The 20,074-nt window shown below is 41.8% G+C and overlaps 2 protein-coding genes across 2 annotated transcripts in view; both read left to right on the forward strand.

Moving 5' to 3' along the window:
* txndc11 (thioredoxin domain containing 11) overlaps positions 1-3,289 on the forward strand; it is a 7,976-nt gene extending 4,687 nt beyond the window's left edge. The window contains 2 exon segments of the mRNA XM_072657013.1: positions 312-483; positions 485-3,289. Of these exon segments, the coding sequence (XP_072513114.1) occupies positions 312-483; positions 485-820 (508 nt within the window). The 3' untranslated portion in view covers positions 821-3,289.
* Positions 3,290-8,319: 5,030 nt separating this feature from the next.
* On the forward strand, positions 8,320-13,658 carry LOC140536085 (lipopolysaccharide-induced tumor necrosis factor-alpha factor homolog). Its single transcript, XM_072657722.1, has 4 exons — positions 8,320-8,344; positions 11,677-11,705; positions 12,625-12,754; positions 13,497-13,658. The coding sequence occupies exons 2-4, from the start codon at positions 11,681-11,683 to the stop codon at positions 13,603-13,605; spliced, it is 264 nt and encodes an 87-aa protein (XP_072513823.1). The 5' UTR covers positions 8,320-8,344; positions 11,677-11,680; the 3' UTR covers positions 13,606-13,658.
* Positions 13,659-20,074: the final 6,416 nt, after the last annotated feature.

Raw genomic sequence — 20,074 nt, forward strand, 5'->3', positions numbered from 1 at the left:
GTGAGATTGTTAAACAGTTAAATAATAATTACCTCGCTTTATTTGTGTGATTGATCAAAGTTACTCACTTATTTTGCCACAATAATCATAATTAATCACAGGATGTAGTTTAAGCACATTAATAATTAATCAGTGAATGTCATTAATATCTTATTTCTTATTATTTTAATATATATAAGTAAAATAATGTTTATAACATATATACATATATATTATTTATGTATTGTGTATCATCTCTCTGTCTCTCTCTCTCTCTCTCTCTCTCTGTGTCTCTCTCTGTGTCTCTCTCTCTCTCTCTCTCTCTTTTACAGGAAGCAGATGAGTGTGAAGTTTCCGGACTCCTCCCCCATCACGCTGCCCAACCTGGTGCGATTCATCCTGCAGCACACAGACCACGCCCCTCACGGACAGGGGGCAGGACCAAAGTCCCTGCTGGAGGCAGAGCTGCGTGCCCTGCAGGGGGAGGTGCTGTCTCTGCAGCAAGGCGCGAGAACGGCTGTCTCAGCAGCTCGCCGCTCTGTGGCGGGAAAACCGCCGGATGGCGTTCCACACTCGCGCCCTGACCTCCCACCACGCCGAGCTGCAGTCCCAGAATGCCGAGCTGCAGGCTCAGAGCGGCCGCCTGGAGACGCTGTACCGCGAGAAGAGCCGGCAGCTGGCGGATGCTGTGGGGCGGCTACAGGAGCTAGCTAACGCTTCGGAGGAGCTGCTGACTGAGAACTCCCTTCTGAAGGTGCTGCTGACGGTGCTGAGAGAGAGCGAGAGAGAGCGCGAGAGCGAGGAGGGAGAGAGGAAGAAAGGAAAGGAGGAGGCTTCCTGACAGCGGGGGACGAGTCCGGAGGGAGCGGGGGACACCAGTCGAATGTCCTGCTAAAAGACGAGCTGTTCGAGCAGCTGTGGACTCAGAACACAACAGTAACGGGAGGGAGGGGGAACTCAAATTTCCAAAATTCCTCCATAGCTCAGACTGTGAGAAGAGTTTATTTAGAGTTCAGGTTTCGGTGTGAACCTGAGCTTCACTGTAGAGAAACTGACCCACTCTGATCTCTCTACAGTGGAGGTGAATGGAAGCAGACGTCGGTCGCCATGACTACAACAACACAGATACAGCCCATAATTTATCTCCTATCCAAACCCACCAGTGCAGCTACACGAGTCTTCTGAGTTTTATATGGATGATGATGATGATGATGATGATGATGATGAAGGTAAAATAGTGAATAGAGAATCTGAACTAATGCAGTTCTCTTTAGGGACTACTTTCTGTAGCCGCACTACACCCTGCAGCATGTATCCCTCCACCATTTTAATGATCTGGTTCTAAAAGCAGGTTCTAGAGCCGAACTCTTCTCAGAACTCTGGTAGAACCGTGTCTCAGGCATCAGGCAGCGTCTTCATCACCATTAGGTGAAGAACTTTCTGTGAGGAGCTTTTATTAGAGCTTCAGACGTCTGCTTCCCTTCACCTCCACTGTAGAACCACAGCTCTGACTGGAGGAGATTATCTAGAACCTCCACTGTAGAACAGCTCTGACTGGGGGAGCTTATCTAGAACCTCCACTGTAGAACCACAGCTCTGACTGGGGGAGGTTATCTAGAACCTCCACTGTAGAACCACAGCTCTGGATGAGTCTGTTCGTTTGAACTGTTTAATATTGAAGAAAAATTTTAAGGTGGAGTTCCCCTTTAAAGCGATAGTTCAGACATGTGCACAGCCTCAGAAAGGAAGGGTCCTACACGGCTAATTTTAGTATAGAACTTTAACATTATGTGACGGTTCTATAACTGTTTGTATGTCCTTTAGGGAACCAAAAAGGGTTCTCTTGTAGGATTGTTCCTGTAGACCCCTTTTAGACCAGAAATGGTGTCTGAGGTTTTACACTGGAGCCACGAGGCTAATGTAGCTAACAAGCAATGTAAGCTCACACCCCACCAGTTAGCATAATGCTAACTGCAGGCCTAAAACATCCCACACTGGCCTCACAACTGCTAATTTAATGTTTATATATTACGTATATACATTATGTGTATAAATGTAGTATACACTATATGGACAAAAGTATTGGGACACCTGCTTGTTCATTGTTTCTTCTGAAGTCAAGGGCATTAAAAGAGCTGATCCTGCTTCTGTCGGAGTAACTGTCTCTACTGTCCAGAGAAGAAGACTTTCTACTAGATTCTGGAGGAGCATTGCTGTGAGGATTTGATTGCATTCAGTGATGAGCGTTAGTGAGGTCAAGACGTTGGATGATGATCACCACCCCACCTCATCATCCCCAACTCTCCATCCCAAACGTACTGGATGGAGCTCCTCCACCATCATTCCAGAGAACACAGTTCTTCCACTGCTCCACAGCTCCTCAATGCTGGGGGGCTTTATACCCCTCTAGCCCACGTCTGGCATTATTAGGCAGCATGGAGCCAATAGGGTCATGATGTTGATCTGCTCCAGAGAGTCCTATTCTATTGGCAGTACTTCTTCTCTACAGGGACTAGACAAGCTGTGTGTGCATTTAACACATCTGTGTCAGCAAAAACACATCTGGGACCTGAAAAAGCTGAATGGATCCATTAGTAGGGGTGTCCACAAATTTTTGGACATTAGTGTAGATGATCTTGTAGCTCTGGTGTAAAACTAAACATCAGGCTTCAGACACTAAAGCATGGCTGTGTTCCGGGCCACATCGGTCCGCTATCTGCTGAACTATCGCTTCATAGAAATCGGGAGGGTGGAGGGTGGAGGTGATGCTGCGTTAGATAGGAACTGAGCTGCCGCCTGTTGGAGGTGTGCAGAACTGCATGCTGTGAACTTTCCTGGAGCAAAACCCTGGATCCTCTGAGGGTCTGTGTGGCCTGGTTAGAGAACCCTGGTTCTAAGTTAATGATGAAGTTAATTACATTCAGATCAAAGTAATGAGCCGCTCCCAAGCCACTGTTTTAAAGACGGGTGGAAAAACAAACAAACAGATCTCCAACGAGCCAAAAAGGACAACCACAGAACACATGGCTCTCCACCACGTTCTCCACCACGTTCTCCACCGCTGGGCCAGTCTGAGCTGGTTGTCTCTGCGGTTGTTCGGTTGATGTTCGGGGCTGGAGACCTCAGTCGGACCTCTCAGACTTTCTGCTGAACTGTGGGTTTTCTACTTTTCTCTCTAGATGGATCTATTTTTACACCGGCCCGCTGAGCAGTGTTGAAGAATTCAGGTATCGCTGCGGGACGTCCTGCGGCGCTTCGTTTACAGGGATCATATTGCACAGATTTGTATTGATTAAACAGGTTTGATTGATTGAGTGTTTGTGTGCTTTTACATTTCTGCTACATTTAAACCGACTGATCTTAGTTTTGAACTTTTCTGTGAACTTCTATTATTCAGTCTGTTATAGACTATTATTATAGATTATTATTATTATTATTATTATTATTATAGATTATTTTAGCTGCTATAAAGGCTTCAGCTGCTGCTGTGAAACACTGTGCACCTCATGCTATTATAGGATAAGGCATTAAGGTGTTTGAGGCTTTTAGGGTTTAAAGGTTGAACTTGAACATTCACCACCAGCCACACGGGGGCGCCAAACCCTTTTTTAAAGGTGCCCTAGAATAGAGGCTGTATATCTGCTCATAGCTGAATTAGAAGAGTTCAGTTCATGGAGGTGACGAACCCTGAACCTCAAACACTGATGCTGCTCCTTCAGAAGAACATCCAGCAGAACCAATCAGTGCTGGGAAATGGACCGATTCCACAACCCTGTTACGTAAAAAGCACTTAACTGTAATTAAGACATACTGAGGTTTGTCTGTGGTGCAAATATACTAGTACATTTATGCATATACTAAAAACTGAGATACATGAAATACATGAGAATACATCAGAATGTGTTCAGACTGCCGGCCCAGATCTGATTTTCAGCAAATCTAGATTGATCCTGACTGATCTATATAGTCTGAACAGCCACAAAACACATGAACTTTGCACCCCTAGGTGTGAAATGTATTGACATTCTTTCCTCAGCTAGAAGTGAGTGGAGATACCAGGGTTTAAAAGACTTCTGTAGAAGTTGAAGCTTTAAGCTTTTTACTCCAGTAAAAGTGTAAAAGTACTGGTTTCAGAATGACTTCAAGTAGAAAAGTAAAAGTAATGGAAGGAAAATAAAGGCCGGAAGCTTAGGCCGCGCCACAGGGGTCTATAGTGCACTACTATAGTGCTCGCTGGAGAGTGACGGGACGTGTGCAGGTGTGATGGATCTCTTATAAACCAATAGGGAGTCAGAATGGTGTCTGTTTATACTTCTAAACACTGCCCAGACCTTCACCCAAATAATAATCTTAACACTTCCCAAACCACCACCCACATACGCTTAAATTGGATTTTAAAATTTCAAGTACACACATGTTCGGTTAACACATGAAACAACAACTTAAGCAACAACTTTAGCAGTTAGGGGCAAAACCACCACCCAAATACTACCTTAAACACTGCCCAAACCATCGCCCACATACTAGCCTAAAAACAGCCCAATCAACCACCTAAATACAACCATAAACACTGCCCAAACCTTCAACCAAATAATACTCTAAACACTGCCCAAACCTTCAACCAAATAATACCATAAACACTGCCCAATCCACCAGCCAAATACAACCATAAACACTGCCCAAACCACCACCCAAATACTACCCTAAACACTGCCCAAACCACCACCCAAATACTACCCTAAACACTGTCAAAACCACCACCCAAATACTACCATAAACACTGAACAAACTGTTGTCCAAATATGACGTTAAACACTGCCAAAACCACCACCCAAATGCTCCCCTAAACACTGCCCAAACTATTACCCACATACTAGCCTAAAAATGGCCCAATCCACCACACAAATACTACCCTAAACATGGTCCAAACCACAACCCAAATACTATCCTAAACACTTTCCGGACCTTCACCCAAATACTACTCTAAACACTTCCCAGACCTTCACCCAAATAATACTCTAAACACTGCCCAAGCCACCACCCAAATACAACCATAAACACTGCCAAAACCACCACCCAAATAATACCCTAAACACTGCCCAAACCTTCACCCAGATACTACCTTAAACACTGTCAAACCCACCACCCAAATACAACCATAAACACTGCCCAAAACACCACCCAAATACAACCATAAACACTGCCAAAACCACCACTAACCAAATGCTACCCTAAACACTGCCCAAAGCACCACCTAAATACAACCATAAACACTGCCCCAACTGTCTCCCAAATATGACCTTAAACACTGCCAAAACCAACACCCAAATCCTACCCTAAAAACTGCCCAAAACACCACCCAAATACTACCCTAAACACTGAACAAACTGTCGTCCAAATATGATCTTAAACACTGCCAAAACCACCACCCAAATACTACCCTAAACACTGCCCAAACTATCGCCCACATACTAGCCTAAAAATGGCCCAATCCACCACCCAAATACTACCCTAAACATGGCCCAAACCACCACCCATGTACTACCCTAAACACTACCCAAACCTTCGCCCACATACTAGCCTAAAAACAGCCCAATCAACCATCTAAATACAACCGTAAACACTGCCCAAACCTTCAACCAAATAATACCCTAAACACTGTCCAAACCACCAGCCAAATACAACCATAAACACTGCCCAAACCACCACCCAAATACTACTATAAACACTGAACAAACTGTCATCCAAATACAACCATAAACCCTGCCCAAACCACCACCCAAATACTACCCTGAACACTGCCCAAACCGACACCCAAATACAACCATAAACACTGCCCAAACCTCCACCCAAATACTACCTTAAACACTGGTCAAACCATCGCCCAAATACTACCATAAACACTGAACAAACTGTCATCCAAATACAACCATAAACACTGCCCAAACCACCACCCAAATAATACCCTAAACACTGCCCAAACTGCCACCCAAATACAACCATAAACACTGCCCAAACCACCACCCAAATACTAACTTAAACACTGAATAAACTGTCATCCAAATATGACCTTAAACACTGCCAAAACCACCACCCAAATACAACCATAAACACTGCCCAAACCTCCACCCAAATACTACCTTAAACACTGGTCAAACCATCGCCCAAATACTACCATAAACACTGAACAAACTGTCATCCAAATACAACCATAAACACTGCCCAAACCACCACCCAAATACAACCATAAACACTGCCCAAACCACCACCCAAATACTAACTTAAACACTGAATAAACTGTCATCCAAATATGACCTTAAACACTGCCAAAACCACCACCCAAATACTACCCTAAACACTGCCCACACCACCACCAAAATATTACCCTAAACACTGAACAAACTGTCATCCAAATATGACCTTAAACACTGCCCAAACCACCACCCAAATACTACCCTAAACACTGCCAAAACCACCACCCAAATACTACCCTAAAAACTGCCCACACCACTACCCAAATACTACCATTAACACTGTCAAAACCAACACCCAAATACAACCATAAGCACTGTCAAAACCACCACCAAATACTACCCTAAACACTGAACAAACTGTCATCAAAATATGACCTTAAACACTGCCAAAACCACCACCCAAATGCTACTCTAAACACTGCCCAAACTATTTCCCACATACTAGCCTGAAAATGTCCCAATCCACCATCCAAATACAACCCTAAACACTGAACAACCTGTCATCCAAATATGACCCTAAACATGGCCCAAACCACCACCCAAGTACTACCCTAAACACTGCCCAAACCATCGCCCATATACGAGCCTAAAAACAGCCCGATCAACCACCTAAATACAACCATTAACACTGCCCAAACCTTCAACCAAATAATACATTAAACACTGCCCAAACCACCAACCAAATACTACTCTAAACACTGCCCAAACCACCACCCACATACTACCCTAAACACTTTCCAGACCCTCACCCAAATACTACTCTAAACACTGCCCAAACCACCACCCACATACTACCCTAAACACTGCCCAAACCGCCACCCAAATACAACCATAAACACTGCCCAAACCACCACCCAAATACTAACTTAAACACTGAATAAACTGTCATCCAAATATGACCTTAAACACTGCCAAAACCACCACCCAAATACAACCATAAACACTGCCCAAACCTCCACCCAAATACTACCTTAAACACTGGTCAAACCATCGCCCAAATACTACCATAAACACTGAACAAACTGTCATCCAAATACAACCATAAACACTGCCCAAACCACCACCCAAATAATACCCTAAACACTGCCCAAACCGCCACCCAAATACAACCATAAACACTGCCCAAACCACCACCCAAATACTAACTTAAACACTGAATAAACTGTCATCCAAATATGACCTTAAACACTGCCAAAACCACCACCCAAATACAACCATAAACACTGCCCAAACCACCACCAAAATACTACCCTAAACACTGAACAAACCACTACCCAAATACTACCCTAAACACTTTCCAGACCTTCACCCAAATACTACGCTAAACACTTCCCAGACCTTCACCCAAATACTACCCTAAACACTTCTTAGACCTTCACCCAAATACTACTCTAAACACTGCCCAAACCACCACCCAAATACTACTCTAAACACTTCCCAAACCACCACCCAAATACTACCCTAAACACTTCCCAGACCTTCACCCAAATAGTACTCTAAACACTGCCCAAACCACCACCCAAATGCTACTCTAAACACTGCCCAAACCACCACCCAAATACTACCCTAAACACTTCCCAGACCTTCACCCAAATACTACGCTAAACACTTCCCAAACTACCACCCAAATACTATCCTAAACACTTCCCAAACCACCATGCAAATGCTACCCTTAACTCCACATGACACAAACACAACAAAAACACCACCCAAAACTAAAGAAGTAGAGATGTGTTGTTGCGAGTTGAACATTTTCACAGTAAACTTATTTAAACCTCATGTGCTGCTAATTTATTTTCCTGATCTGATCCGATCTGCTCTCTCTCTCTGTCTCTGTCTCTCTCTCTCTGTCTCTGTCTCTCTCTCTCTCTCTGTCTCTGTCTCTCTCTCTCTCTCTCTCTGTCTCTCTCTCTCTCTGTCTCTCTCTCTCTCTCTCTTTCTCTCTCTCTCTCTCTGTCTCTCTCTCTCTCTGTCTCTCGCTCCCTCCCCCTTCCCTTCCCCTCCTCTCTCTCAGTTAACAGGAAGTGGCCTGTCAGTCTCTCTGGAATTCTGTCTGAGACTCACTGAAGCTCTGGACTACAGAACACACTCCTATACACAGCCCGGAATCTGTGAGTATAGCTGTATTATCTATCTGTATTAGTATTAGTAATAGTTATCACTGTGTATTGATTATCTGATGCTGATTGATCTTTATTTATTTCATCAGTACCACATCCTTTCAAAGGGTTCTTCAATGGTTCTTTCATAAAGGCACTGGTTCTGTCTGAACCATGATATACCATGAGAACAAGTTTAGAGTTCTACACAGTATAGAAAGCAGTGAAGTACTGTGATAACTGTCTGCTTACGTCAAACAGCAGGACAGAACAGAAGGTATAATAAAGAAAATATTCAAATAGTATAAAATATAAACAGATATAACATATAAATACAAATACAGAATAGAAATATCCGTATATAAACTAATTAGTCAACAGTCCTGCAGTCTGAATGGCTTGTGGGAAGAAGCTCCTCCTCATCCTCTCTGTGTTTGTGACACAGTGCAATAGAGAGGACAGTCTGTTGGTTGTATGGCTGAGGTCCAGCACAGCTTACTGTAGATGGTCTGCAGGTCAGGGAGCTCGGTCCGAATGATGCACTCAGCTGAACACACCACCATCTGGAGAGCCCGTCAGTCCTGCTTGGTGCTGTTCCCCTTTAGGATGCTTTCAATAGTGCCGAAGTAGAAGTTTCTGCCCTTGGAGGGCAGTCTGAGGTCTTACAGATGCTGACGGACCTTCTTTATTAGGCAATGACCATGGCTGGTCCTTCAAGATGTGAACTCCAAGGTACTTGAACTTGTCCACACTTTCCACTGCAGCTCTGTTGATCCAGTTGGGTGGTAGCTCCTGTCCGGCTCTATGCTACAGTCCACTATCAGCTCTTAGTCTTGCTGATGTTGAGGAGGGGACTATTATCCTGACACCGGATCTCCAGGAAAGAACCATTAGCAGTGTAAAAAACATTAGCTGTGTAAAAAACATTAGCTGTGTAAAGAACCATTAGTTGTGTAAAAAACATTAGCTGTGTAAAAAACATTAGCTGTGTAAAGAACCATTATCTGTGTAAAAACCATTAACTGTGTAAAGAACCATTATCAGTGTATACAACATTAGCTGTGTAAAAAAACATTAGCAGTGTAAAGAATCATTTGCAGTGTAAAGAACTATTAGCTGTGTAAAGAACCCTTAGCAGTGTAAAGAACCATTAGCTGTGTAAAGAACTATTAGCTGTGTAAAGAACCCTTAGCAGTGCAAAAAACCTTAGCTGTGCAAAGAACCATTAGCTGTGTAAAGAACCATTAGCAGCGTAAAGAACCATTAGTAGTGTAAAGAACCATTAGCAGTGTAAAGAACAATTAGTAGTGTAAAGAACTATTATCAGTGTAAAGAACCATTAGCTGTGTAAAGAACCATTAACTGTGTAAAGAACCATTATCTGTGTAAAAACCATTAACTGTGTAAAGAACCATTATCAGTGTATACAACATTAGCTGTGTAAAAAAACATTAGCAGTGTAAAGAATCATTTGCAGTGTAAAGAACTATTAGCTGTGTAAAGAACCCTTAGCAGTGTAAAGAACCATTAGCTGTGTAAAGAACTATTAGCTGTGTAAAGAACCCTTAGCAGTGCAAAAAACCTTAGCTGTGCAAAGAACCATTAGCTGTGTAAAGAACCATTAGCAGCGTAAAGAACCATTAGTAGTGTAAAGAACCATTAGCAGTGTAAAGAACAATTAGTAGTGTAAAGAACTAGTATCAGTGTAAAGAACCATTAGCTGTGTAAAGAACCATTAACTGTGTAAAGAACCATTATCAGTGTAAAAAACATTAGCTGTGTAAAGAACAATTAGCAGTGTATACAACATTAGCTGTGTAAAAAAACATTAGCAGTGTAAAGAATCATTTGCAGTGTAAAGAACTATTAGCTGTGTAAAGAACCCTTAGCAGTGTAAAGAACCATTAGCTGTGTAAAGAACTATTAGCTGTGTAAAGAACCCTTAGCAGTGCAAAAAACCTTAGCTGTGCAAAGAACCATTAGCTGTGTAAAGAACCATTAGCAGCGTAAAGAACCATTAGCTGTGTAAAGAACCATTAGCAGTGTAAAGAACAATTAGTAGCGTAAAGAACCATTAGCAGTGTAAAGAACCATTATCAGAGTAAAGAACCATTAGCAGTGTAAAGAACCATTAGCAGTGTAAAGAACAATTAGTAGCGTAAAGAACCATTAGCAGTGTAAAGAACCATTATCAGAGTAAAGAACCATTAGCAGTGTAAAGAACCATTGTCAGTGTAAAGAACCTTAGCTGTGCAAAGAACCATTAGCTGTGTAAAGAACCATTAGTAGTGTAAAGAACCATTAGCAGTGTAAAGAACCATTATCAGAGTAAAGAACCATTAGCAGTGTAAAGAACCATTATCAGTGTAAAGAACCATTATCAGAGTAAAGAACCATTAGCAGTGTAAAGAACCATTATCAGTGTAAAGAACCTTAGCTGTGCAAAGAACCATTAGCTGTGTAAAAAACATTAGCAGTGTAAAGAACCATTAGCAGTGTAAAGAACTATTAGCAGTGTAAAGAACCATTAGCAGTGTAACAGTCTGGATGCTCAAATGGTTCTTCAAACGGGCAGAAGGGTTCTTCAGATAGGTGGAAAACCTTTTGTAAAATCTTTTAAAAGGTTTGCACTGAATGTTTTTTTATCAAGGTTCTGTCGAGAACCACTTTCTTTACTAAAGAACCCTGAAGACCCGTGTCTGCCTTTTTTTTTAAGATCTCATTTCTATAAGTACATTAATAAATGCTCTCCCAATGACCACAAGACTTACACCATATGGACAAAAGTATTGGGACACCTGCTTATTCACTGCTTCTTCTGAGATCAAGGGTATTAAAAAGAGCTGATCCTGCTTCTGTTGGAGTAACTGTCTCTACTGTCCAGAGAAGAAGACTTTCTACTAGATTCTGGAGGATCAGCATTGCTGTGAGGATTTGATTGAGAGCGTTAGTAAGGTCAGGATGTGGGATGGTGATAACCATCACCACCCCACCTCATCCTCATCATCCCCAACTCCAAACTCATCCTATCCCAAAAGTACTGGATGGAGCTCCTCCACCATCACTCCAGAGAACACAGTTCTTCCACTGCTCCACAGCTCCTCAATGCTGGGGGGCTTTATACCCCTCTAGCCCACGCCTGGCATTATTAGGCAGCATGGAGCCAATAGGGTCATGATGATGATCTGCTCCAGAGAGTCCTATTCTATTGGCAGTACTTCTTCTCTACAGGGACTAGACAAGCTGTGTGTACATTTGCACATCTGTGTCAGCAATGGGTGCAGCTTAAAGAAGCTGAATGTGTTCATTATGTGTGTGTGTGTGTGTGTGTGTGTGTGTTGCAGTGTAATGGCGGCTGCAGGTCAGGTGGCGGGTGAGTCTAATCTCATTAAAACCCATCTTGTGACTCTCTCTTTCTCTCTCTCTCTCTCTCTCACACACACACACACACACACACACACACACACTAATGGAACAGCAGACATTACAGCAATAGTTTTACCAGGATTCTGTCTGATAGAAACAGGTCTAAGCTTTGGCTCTGTCATTATGAGGTTGCAGGTTTGAGCCCAATGCTGCCACAGCCATACGTCAGTGCCCAGGAGTCCCAGAGAGCATAACTGTCCTCTCTCTGTGTTTGGGTGGGTGTAGGACAGTCCTCCCTCAGTCTAAGAGGATGTGGTGGGGCTTCTTCACAGGCTAATAACAATTGATTAAACAAAAGATTAACATAACACATTAAAACCTTTTTTAAAAATAAAGATCAAAGACAAAAATATCCCTGGTGGTTGCTATGTGGTTCCAAGTGGTCACAACATTGTTAATCAGTAGCTTTTGTGCTCTAAGTGGTTACTGTAGTGTTGCTATGGTGTTGCTAGGCATTTGTGATGCTGTTCTAAGCGGTCACTATGTTGATGCTTACAGTATCCCATGTGGTAGCTATACAGCAGTCTAAGTGGTTGCTATGCTGTTGCTATGGTGTCCCAGTTGGCTTCTATACAGTGGCTAGGCGATTGCTAGGTGTTTGCTTTGATGCCCCATATGGTTGCTTGTGTGTTTCTAGTTTACCAGATAATGTAACAGTTTATAGTAAACAAACAAATAGTAAACACACTCAGTCTGAACCAGCTGCCTCTTTAGATCAAAACCCCTCACACACACACACACACTGTGTTGCTATGGTTTCTCCTGTAATGAAATTGAATTAGGCTAAATCAAATTTACCGGTGTGTGTGTCTGTGTCTGTGTGTGTATGTGTGTGTGTGTGTGTGTGTGTGTGTGTGTGTTTGTAGTGCTGGGTCCATTAGCGGACAGTCCGGTTCAGGTGACCTGTCCAAACTGCCGCCACACCGATGTCACTCGGGTAGAGTTCTCAGCCGGACTCCTCACTTACCTGTTCTGTGGAGGACTGCTGTTCTGCGGGTACACACACACACACACACTCACACACACACACACACACACACACACACAATGTAATGGTGTTATAGGGGGTTGGACTGGAGTAAGCCCCGCCCTTTAGGTTATTAGTTCTGTTTCATTTTTGTTCATTTGAACGTTTTTTTTTCAGTTAATTTTATTTTTGATTGTTTTTTTTAATTCTTTCTTTTATTTGGTTTCATTTTTATATGCTTTTATATATAGATTAGATCTAAATGAATAAAAATATAGATTCAATTTAGTTTATATTTGACTTTTATTTTGTCTTTGTCCACAATGTTTTATTTAGTTTGAGTTTATTTAATGTATTTTTATTTGATTTACATCAGTTTTAGTTTCATTTCAGACTTTGATTAGTTTATTTTTATATCATTTTTATTTTTATTATTGTGCTCATCAACATTTATGCTTTTTTTTTTTACTTAATTTATGTTTTATTTTAGTTTTTATATTTCTATAGAATATAATATCGCTGTGCCCCTCTTGCTGGTGCATGGTGATGTCATCATCATCTCTCTCTCTGTCTCTCTCTCTCTCTGTCTCTCTGTCTCTCTCTCTCTCTCTCTCTCTGTCTCTCTCTTTGTGTCTCTGTCTCTGTCTCTCTCTCTGTCTCTGTCTCTCTCTCTCTCTCTCTCTCTCTGTCTCTCTCTCTGTGTCTCTCTCTCTCTCTCTGTGTCTCTCTCTCTGTGTCTCTGTCTCTCTCTCTGTCTCTCTCTCTCTGTAGGTGTGTTCTGGGCTGCTGTCTCATCCCGTTCTGTGTCGACCGTCTGAGAGATGCTAAACACATCTGCCCCAACTGCAAAGCTGTGCTTGGAGTTTATAAACGCTTATAACACACACACACACACACACACACACACACACACACACACACACACACTGAAGAGTTGTCCGAAGAGGTGTCTCCACCTTCTTCCCCAGAAATATTTAGCTGCATTTGCTTGGAGTGTTCACTAGGGGGCGTAACAACTCAGTGACTTAGTGTCTGAGAACTCCAGCCTTCCTCAGGTCCGCCCTTTTCTTCTAGACACGCCCATTTTTACACCTCACTAAACTCTTCCTCCAGTTACTGCATTCAGTGGAACCGAGATTTTATTGGCTGTGAAATTGACAGATTTCCTAATTTTAATGGACATTGAGATTTCCTAAGACAAAGTTCAGAACACAGGATGTGGTGAATGTTTAGATTTAATGATGGGGATTTTCATTCCCCATCCCCTTCAACTTTCTTAAAGCTGTACGTTTTTGCTTTTAGTGACAAAATAACTTAGTTATTCACGTTAAATGAAAAAGGTTTTTCACATAACATTTGACACATTTGTCATTTTGTATAGTTTTCACTATTTCCCAAAAGATTTTGACATTTAATGATGCCCTGATTTCAGCTGTCCCTATAAGAGAGATTTTATGACGCACTGAATCATTTTCTATAGGACCTGAATTTATTTAAATCATCGTTTTAGAGATTGACTCCCCCTAGTGGCCACAGGTGTTTACTGTCTTCCAAAAGTGCTTCTACTATCTCTATCACTGTACTTTACTGTAGTGTACTTTACTGTAGTGTAGTGTACTTTACTGTAGTGTACTTTACTATAATGTACTTTACTGTAATGTACTTTACTGTAGTGTAGTGTACTTTACTATAATGTACTTTACTGTAATGTACTTTACTGTAGTGTAGTGTACTTTACTGTAGTGTACTTTACTGTAATGTAGTGTACTTTACTGTAGTGTACTTTACTGTAATGTACTTTACTATAGTGTACTTTACTGTAATGTAGTGTACTTTACTGTAGTGTAGTGTACTTTACTGTAATGTACTTTACTGTAATGTACTTTACTGTAGTGTAGTGTACTTTACTGTAATGTAGTGTACTTTACTGTAGTGTACTTTACTGTAGTGTAGTGTACTTTACTGTAATGTACTTTACTGTAATGTACTTTACTGTAGTGTAGTGTACTTTACTGTAATGTAGTGTACTTTACTTTACTGTAATGTACTTTACTGTAATGTACTTTACTGTAGTGTAGTGTACTTTACTGTAGTGTACTTTACTGTAATGTAGTGTACTTTACTGTAGTGTACTTTACTGTAGTGTAGTGTACTTTACTGTAATGTAGTGTACTTTACTGTAGTGTAGTGTACTGTAATGTACTTTACTGTAATGTACTTTACTGTAGTGTAGTGTACTTTACTGTAATGTACTTTACTGTAGTGTAGTGCACTTTACTGTAGTGTACTTTACTGTAATGTACTTTACTGTAGTGTACTTTACTGTAATGTAGTGTACTTTACTGTAGTGTACTTTACTGTGGTGTAGTGTACTTTACTGTAGTGTACTTTACTGTAATGTACTTTACTGTAATGTAGTGTACTTTACTGTAGTGTACTTTAGTGTAGTGTACTGTAATGTACTTTAGTGCAGTGTACTTTACTGTAGTGTACTTTAATGTAGTGTAGTGTACTTTACTGTAGTGTACTTTACTGTAATGTACTTTACTGGAGTGTAGTGTACTTTCCTGTAATGTACTTTACTGTAATGTACTTTACTGTAATGTACTTTACTGGAGTGTAGTGTACTTTCCTGTAATGTACTTTACTGTAATGTACTTTACTGTAGTGTACTTTACTGTAGTGTACTAAAGTGTAGTGTAGTGTAGTGTTTTTTACTGTAGTGTACTTTACTGTAGTGTACTTTACTGTAGTGTACTAAAGTGTAGTGTAGTGTATCTTTACTGTAGTGTACTTTACTGTAGTGTACTGCAGTGTAGTGTAGTGTAGTGTATCTTTACTGTAGTGTAGTGTAATGTACTTTACTGTAGTGTACTTTACTGTAGTGTTGTGTGCAATGTGTGTTGCTGTACTTCTAATAAACATTGGTTTGACCTCAGTTTGTTTTGTGTGATTCCTGCAGAATAAATAAAGACTTAACTGGTTACAGATTTAAAACATAAACTAAAACAAATGAAATGAAAAACATACTGTAAGGTGAAGGGGCGGGGCTAAACTGCTGTAGGCTAAATGGGCATTGTGACATTATAACCATGATCCATTAAAACCTGTCTTGGTTTGTTACTTTAAATACGCTCAGAATTCCATTTGAATGAGATGAGCTCTTATGAGGCAGTAGATGAGGCGGTGCAGTGATTACCCACAGTCTTTATTAATGAGCACTCCTCTTATTCCAGAGAGAACTCAAATAAGGATCAGGGTAAGAACCGATCACAAACACCAGCAGACATTATCTAGAACTGGGTTCCACAAGAGAGTAGTTGGGGTCTAACAGTTGCTGCTGCGCCACCCTCTAACAAAATAAACCATTTAAACCCCCAAAACTCATTTGAGTGTGGGTATGTCTATAGCATAGGCCCCACGCATCCCTGCCCACTTTAGTCTAATAGGCAGCACCAAAAAGTAAAGCAGGACTATAAGACAGGACTGAAGCAGAACTGTATGATAGAACTGAAGCCTTTAAGACAGAATTAACTGAAGCAGGACTGTAAGAGAGGACTGAAGCAGAACTGTATGATAGAACTGAAGCCTTTAAGACAGAATTAACTGAAGCAGGACTGTAAGAGAGGACTGAAGCAGAACTGTATGATAGAACTGAAGCCTTTAAGACAGAATTAACTGAAGCAGGACTGTAAGAGAGGACTGAAGCAGAACTGTATGATAGAACTGAAGCCTTTAAGACAGAATTAACTGAAGCAGGACTGTAAGAGAGGACTGAAGCAGAACTGTATGATAGAACTGAAGCCTTTAAGACAGAATTAACTGAAGCAGGACTGTAAGAGAGGACTGAAGCAGAACTGTATGATAGAACTGAAGCCTTTAAGACAGAATTAACTGAAGCAGGACTGTAAGAGAGGACTGAAGCAGAACTGTATGATAGAACTGAAGCCTTTAAGACAGAATTAACTGAAGCAGGACTGTAAGAGAGGACTGAAGCAGGACTGTAAGAGAGAACTGAAGCAGGACTGTAAGAGAGGACAGAGCAGGACTGTAAGAGGACTGTAAGAGAGGACAGAGCAGGACTGTAAGAGAGGACTGGGGCAGGACTGTAAGAGAGAACAGAGCAGGACTGTAAGTCAGGACTGAAGCAGGACTGTAAGAGAGGACTGAAGCAGGACTGTAAGTCAGTACTGAAGCAGGACTGTAAGAGAGGACTGAGGCAGGACTGTAAGAGAGGACTGAAGCAGGACTGTAAGTCAGGACTGAGGCAGGACTGTAAGAGAGGACTGAAGCAGGACTGTAAGAGAGAACAGAGCAGGACTGTAAGTCAGGACTGAAGCAGGACTGAAAGTCAGGACTGAAGCAGGACTGGAAAAGAGGACTGAAGCAGGACTGGAAGAGAGGACTGAAGCAGGCTGAGCTGGAGATCAGTAAATAAAGCCAGCAGAAGGTTAATGTTTAAAGTGTGATACACAGTTTAACTAAAACACCAGATAACAATCAGGTTTAGAAGGGATATAATCTTATAAAGTCAGTGGATATATAATAATAGTAATAATAATAATAATAATAATCATCATCATCATCATCGTCATCTTCTTCATGATCATCTTAGATATCATCATCACTTGACATCAATGTGTGATGTCATCAGTGCATTAGCTTCATCGTTGTCATGACAACAGCCAACAAGACAAGCAGCTGCAGCCTGGGGAGGGCCTGGATTCTCGAGCCTGAACCTGCAGAGAGAGAATTACAACTGTACTGCATCAAGCCTGGACAATCAACTAGGTTATTATCAGTTAATGCTAAATTGGCCGTCCCTAGTGTATGTGTGTGTGTGTGTGTGTGTGTACCTGTGGGCTTGGTTGTTGATGCTGCACCAGCTACATTAGCAGTAGATGATGATGATGATGATGATGATGATGATGATGATGATGATGCGGTGCTTGCCGCGGTGCTGGTATCGGTAGCACGCCCTCCTGTGAGTCCAATCCCGAGTGTGTTCAGATCCGACTGGAGCTGCAAACGGATCCAGTCCTGAACCACAGTGTTATTCTCATACCTCTTCAGATCCGCCAGGTTAGTACTGCCCAGTAAACCCTTCACCTGGCTGACGGTCAGTGCCTACACACACACACACACACACACACACACACAAAGGATGTAGGATGGTCCTGATCCATACTAGATACACTATAGGTGCACTAGAGCTACACTAGAGCTACACTAGAACTGCATTAGAGCTGCACTAGAGCTACACCAGAGCTGCATTAGAGCTGCACTAGAGCTGCACTAGAGCTGCATTAGAGCTGCATTAGAGCTGCATTAGAGCTATACTAGAGCTACACTAGAACTGCATTAGAGCCACACTAGAGCTACACCAGAGCTGCATTAGAGCTGCACTAGAGCTGCACTAGAGCTGCATTAGAGCTACACTAGAACTGCATTAGAACTGCATTAGAGCTGCATTAGAGCTGCATTAGAGCTATACTAGAGCTACACTAGAGCTGCATTAGAGCTGCATTAGAGCTGCATTAGAGCTATACTAGAGCTACACTAGAGCTGCATTAGAGCTGCATTAGAGCTGCATTAGAGCTATACTAGAACTGCATTACAGCTGCATTAGAACTATACTAGAGCTACACTAGAGCTGCATTAGAACTGCATTAGAGCTGCACTAGAGGTGCTCTAGAGCTGCATTAGAGCTGCATTAGAGCTACACTAGAACTGCATTACAGCTGCATTAGAACTATACTAGAGCTACACTAGAGCTGCATTAGAACTGCATTAGAGCTGCACTAGAGCTGCACTAGAACTGCATTATAGCTGCACTAGAGCTGCACTAGAACTGCATTAGAGCTGCACTAGAACTGCACTAGAGCTGCATTAGAGCTGCATTAGAACTATACTAGAGCTACACTAGAGCTGCATTAGAGCTACACTAGAGCTGCATTAGAACTGCATTAGAGCTGCATTAGAGCTACACTAGAACTGCATTACAGCTGCATTAGAACTATACTAGAGCTACACTAGAGCTGCATTAGAACTGCATTAGAGCTGCACTAGAGCTGCACTAGAACTGCATTATAGCTGCACTAGAGCTGCACTAGAACTGCATTAGAGCTGCACTAGAACTGCACTAGAGCTGCATTAGAGCTGCATTAGAACTATACTAGAGCTACACTAGAGCTGCATTAGAGCTACACTAGAGCTGCATTAGAACTGCATTAGAGCTGCACTAGAGCTGCACTAGAGCTGCATTAGAGCTGCAATAGAGCTGCACTAGAACTGCATTAGAGCTGCACTAGAGCTGCACTAGAGCTGCATTAGAGCTGCATTAGAACTGCATTAGAGCTGCATTAGAGCTGCATTAGAGCTGCACTAGAGCTGCATTAGAGCTACACTAGAACTGCATTAGAGCTGCATTAGAGCTGCACTAGAGCTGCATTAGAGCTACACTAGAACTGCATTAGAGCTGCATTAGAGCTGCACTAGAGCAGCACTAGAGCTGCATTAGAGCTGCATTAGAGCTACACTAGAGCTGCATTAGAGCTGCATTAGAGCTACACTAGAACTGCATTAGAGCTGCATTAGAGCTATACTAGAGCTACACTAGAACTGCATTAGAGCTGCATTAGAGCTACACTATATCTACACTAATACTGCATTAGAGCTACACTAGAGCTGCATTAGAGCTGCATTAGAGCTACACTAGAACTGCATTAGAGCTGCATTAGAGCTATACTAGAGCTACACTAGAACTGCATTAGAGCTGCATTAGAGCTACACTATATCTACACTAATACTGCATTAGAGCTACACTAGAACTGCATTAGAGCTGCATTAGAACTATACTAGAGCTACACTAGAGCTGCATTAGAGCTATACTAGAGCTACACTAGAACTGCATTAGAGCTGAATTAGAACTATACTAGAGCTACACTAGAGCTGCATTAGAACTACACTATATCTACACTAATACTGCATTAGAACTATACTAGAGCTACACTAGAGCTGCATTAGAGCTATACTAGAGCTACACTAGAACTGCATTAGAGCTGCATTAGAACTATACTAGAGCTACACTAGAGCTGCATTAGAGCTATACTAGAGCTACACTAGAACTGCATTAGAGCTGCATTAGAACTATACTAGAGCTACACTAGAGCTGCATTAGAGCTATACTAGAGCTACACTAGAGCTGCATTAGAGCTGCACTAGAGCTGCATTAGAGCTACACTATATCTACACTAATACTGCATTAGAGCTATACTAGAGCTACACTAGAGCTGCATTAGAGCTATACTAGAGCTGCATTAGAGCTATACTAGAGCTACACTAGAGCT

Source organism: Salminus brasiliensis, chromosome 15, assembly GCF_030463535.1.
Source record: "Salminus brasiliensis chromosome 15, fSalBra1.hap2, whole genome shotgun sequence".
In the NCBI taxonomy this organism is placed as follows: domain Eukaryota; kingdom Metazoa; phylum Chordata; class Actinopteri; order Characiformes; family Bryconidae; genus Salminus; species Salminus brasiliensis.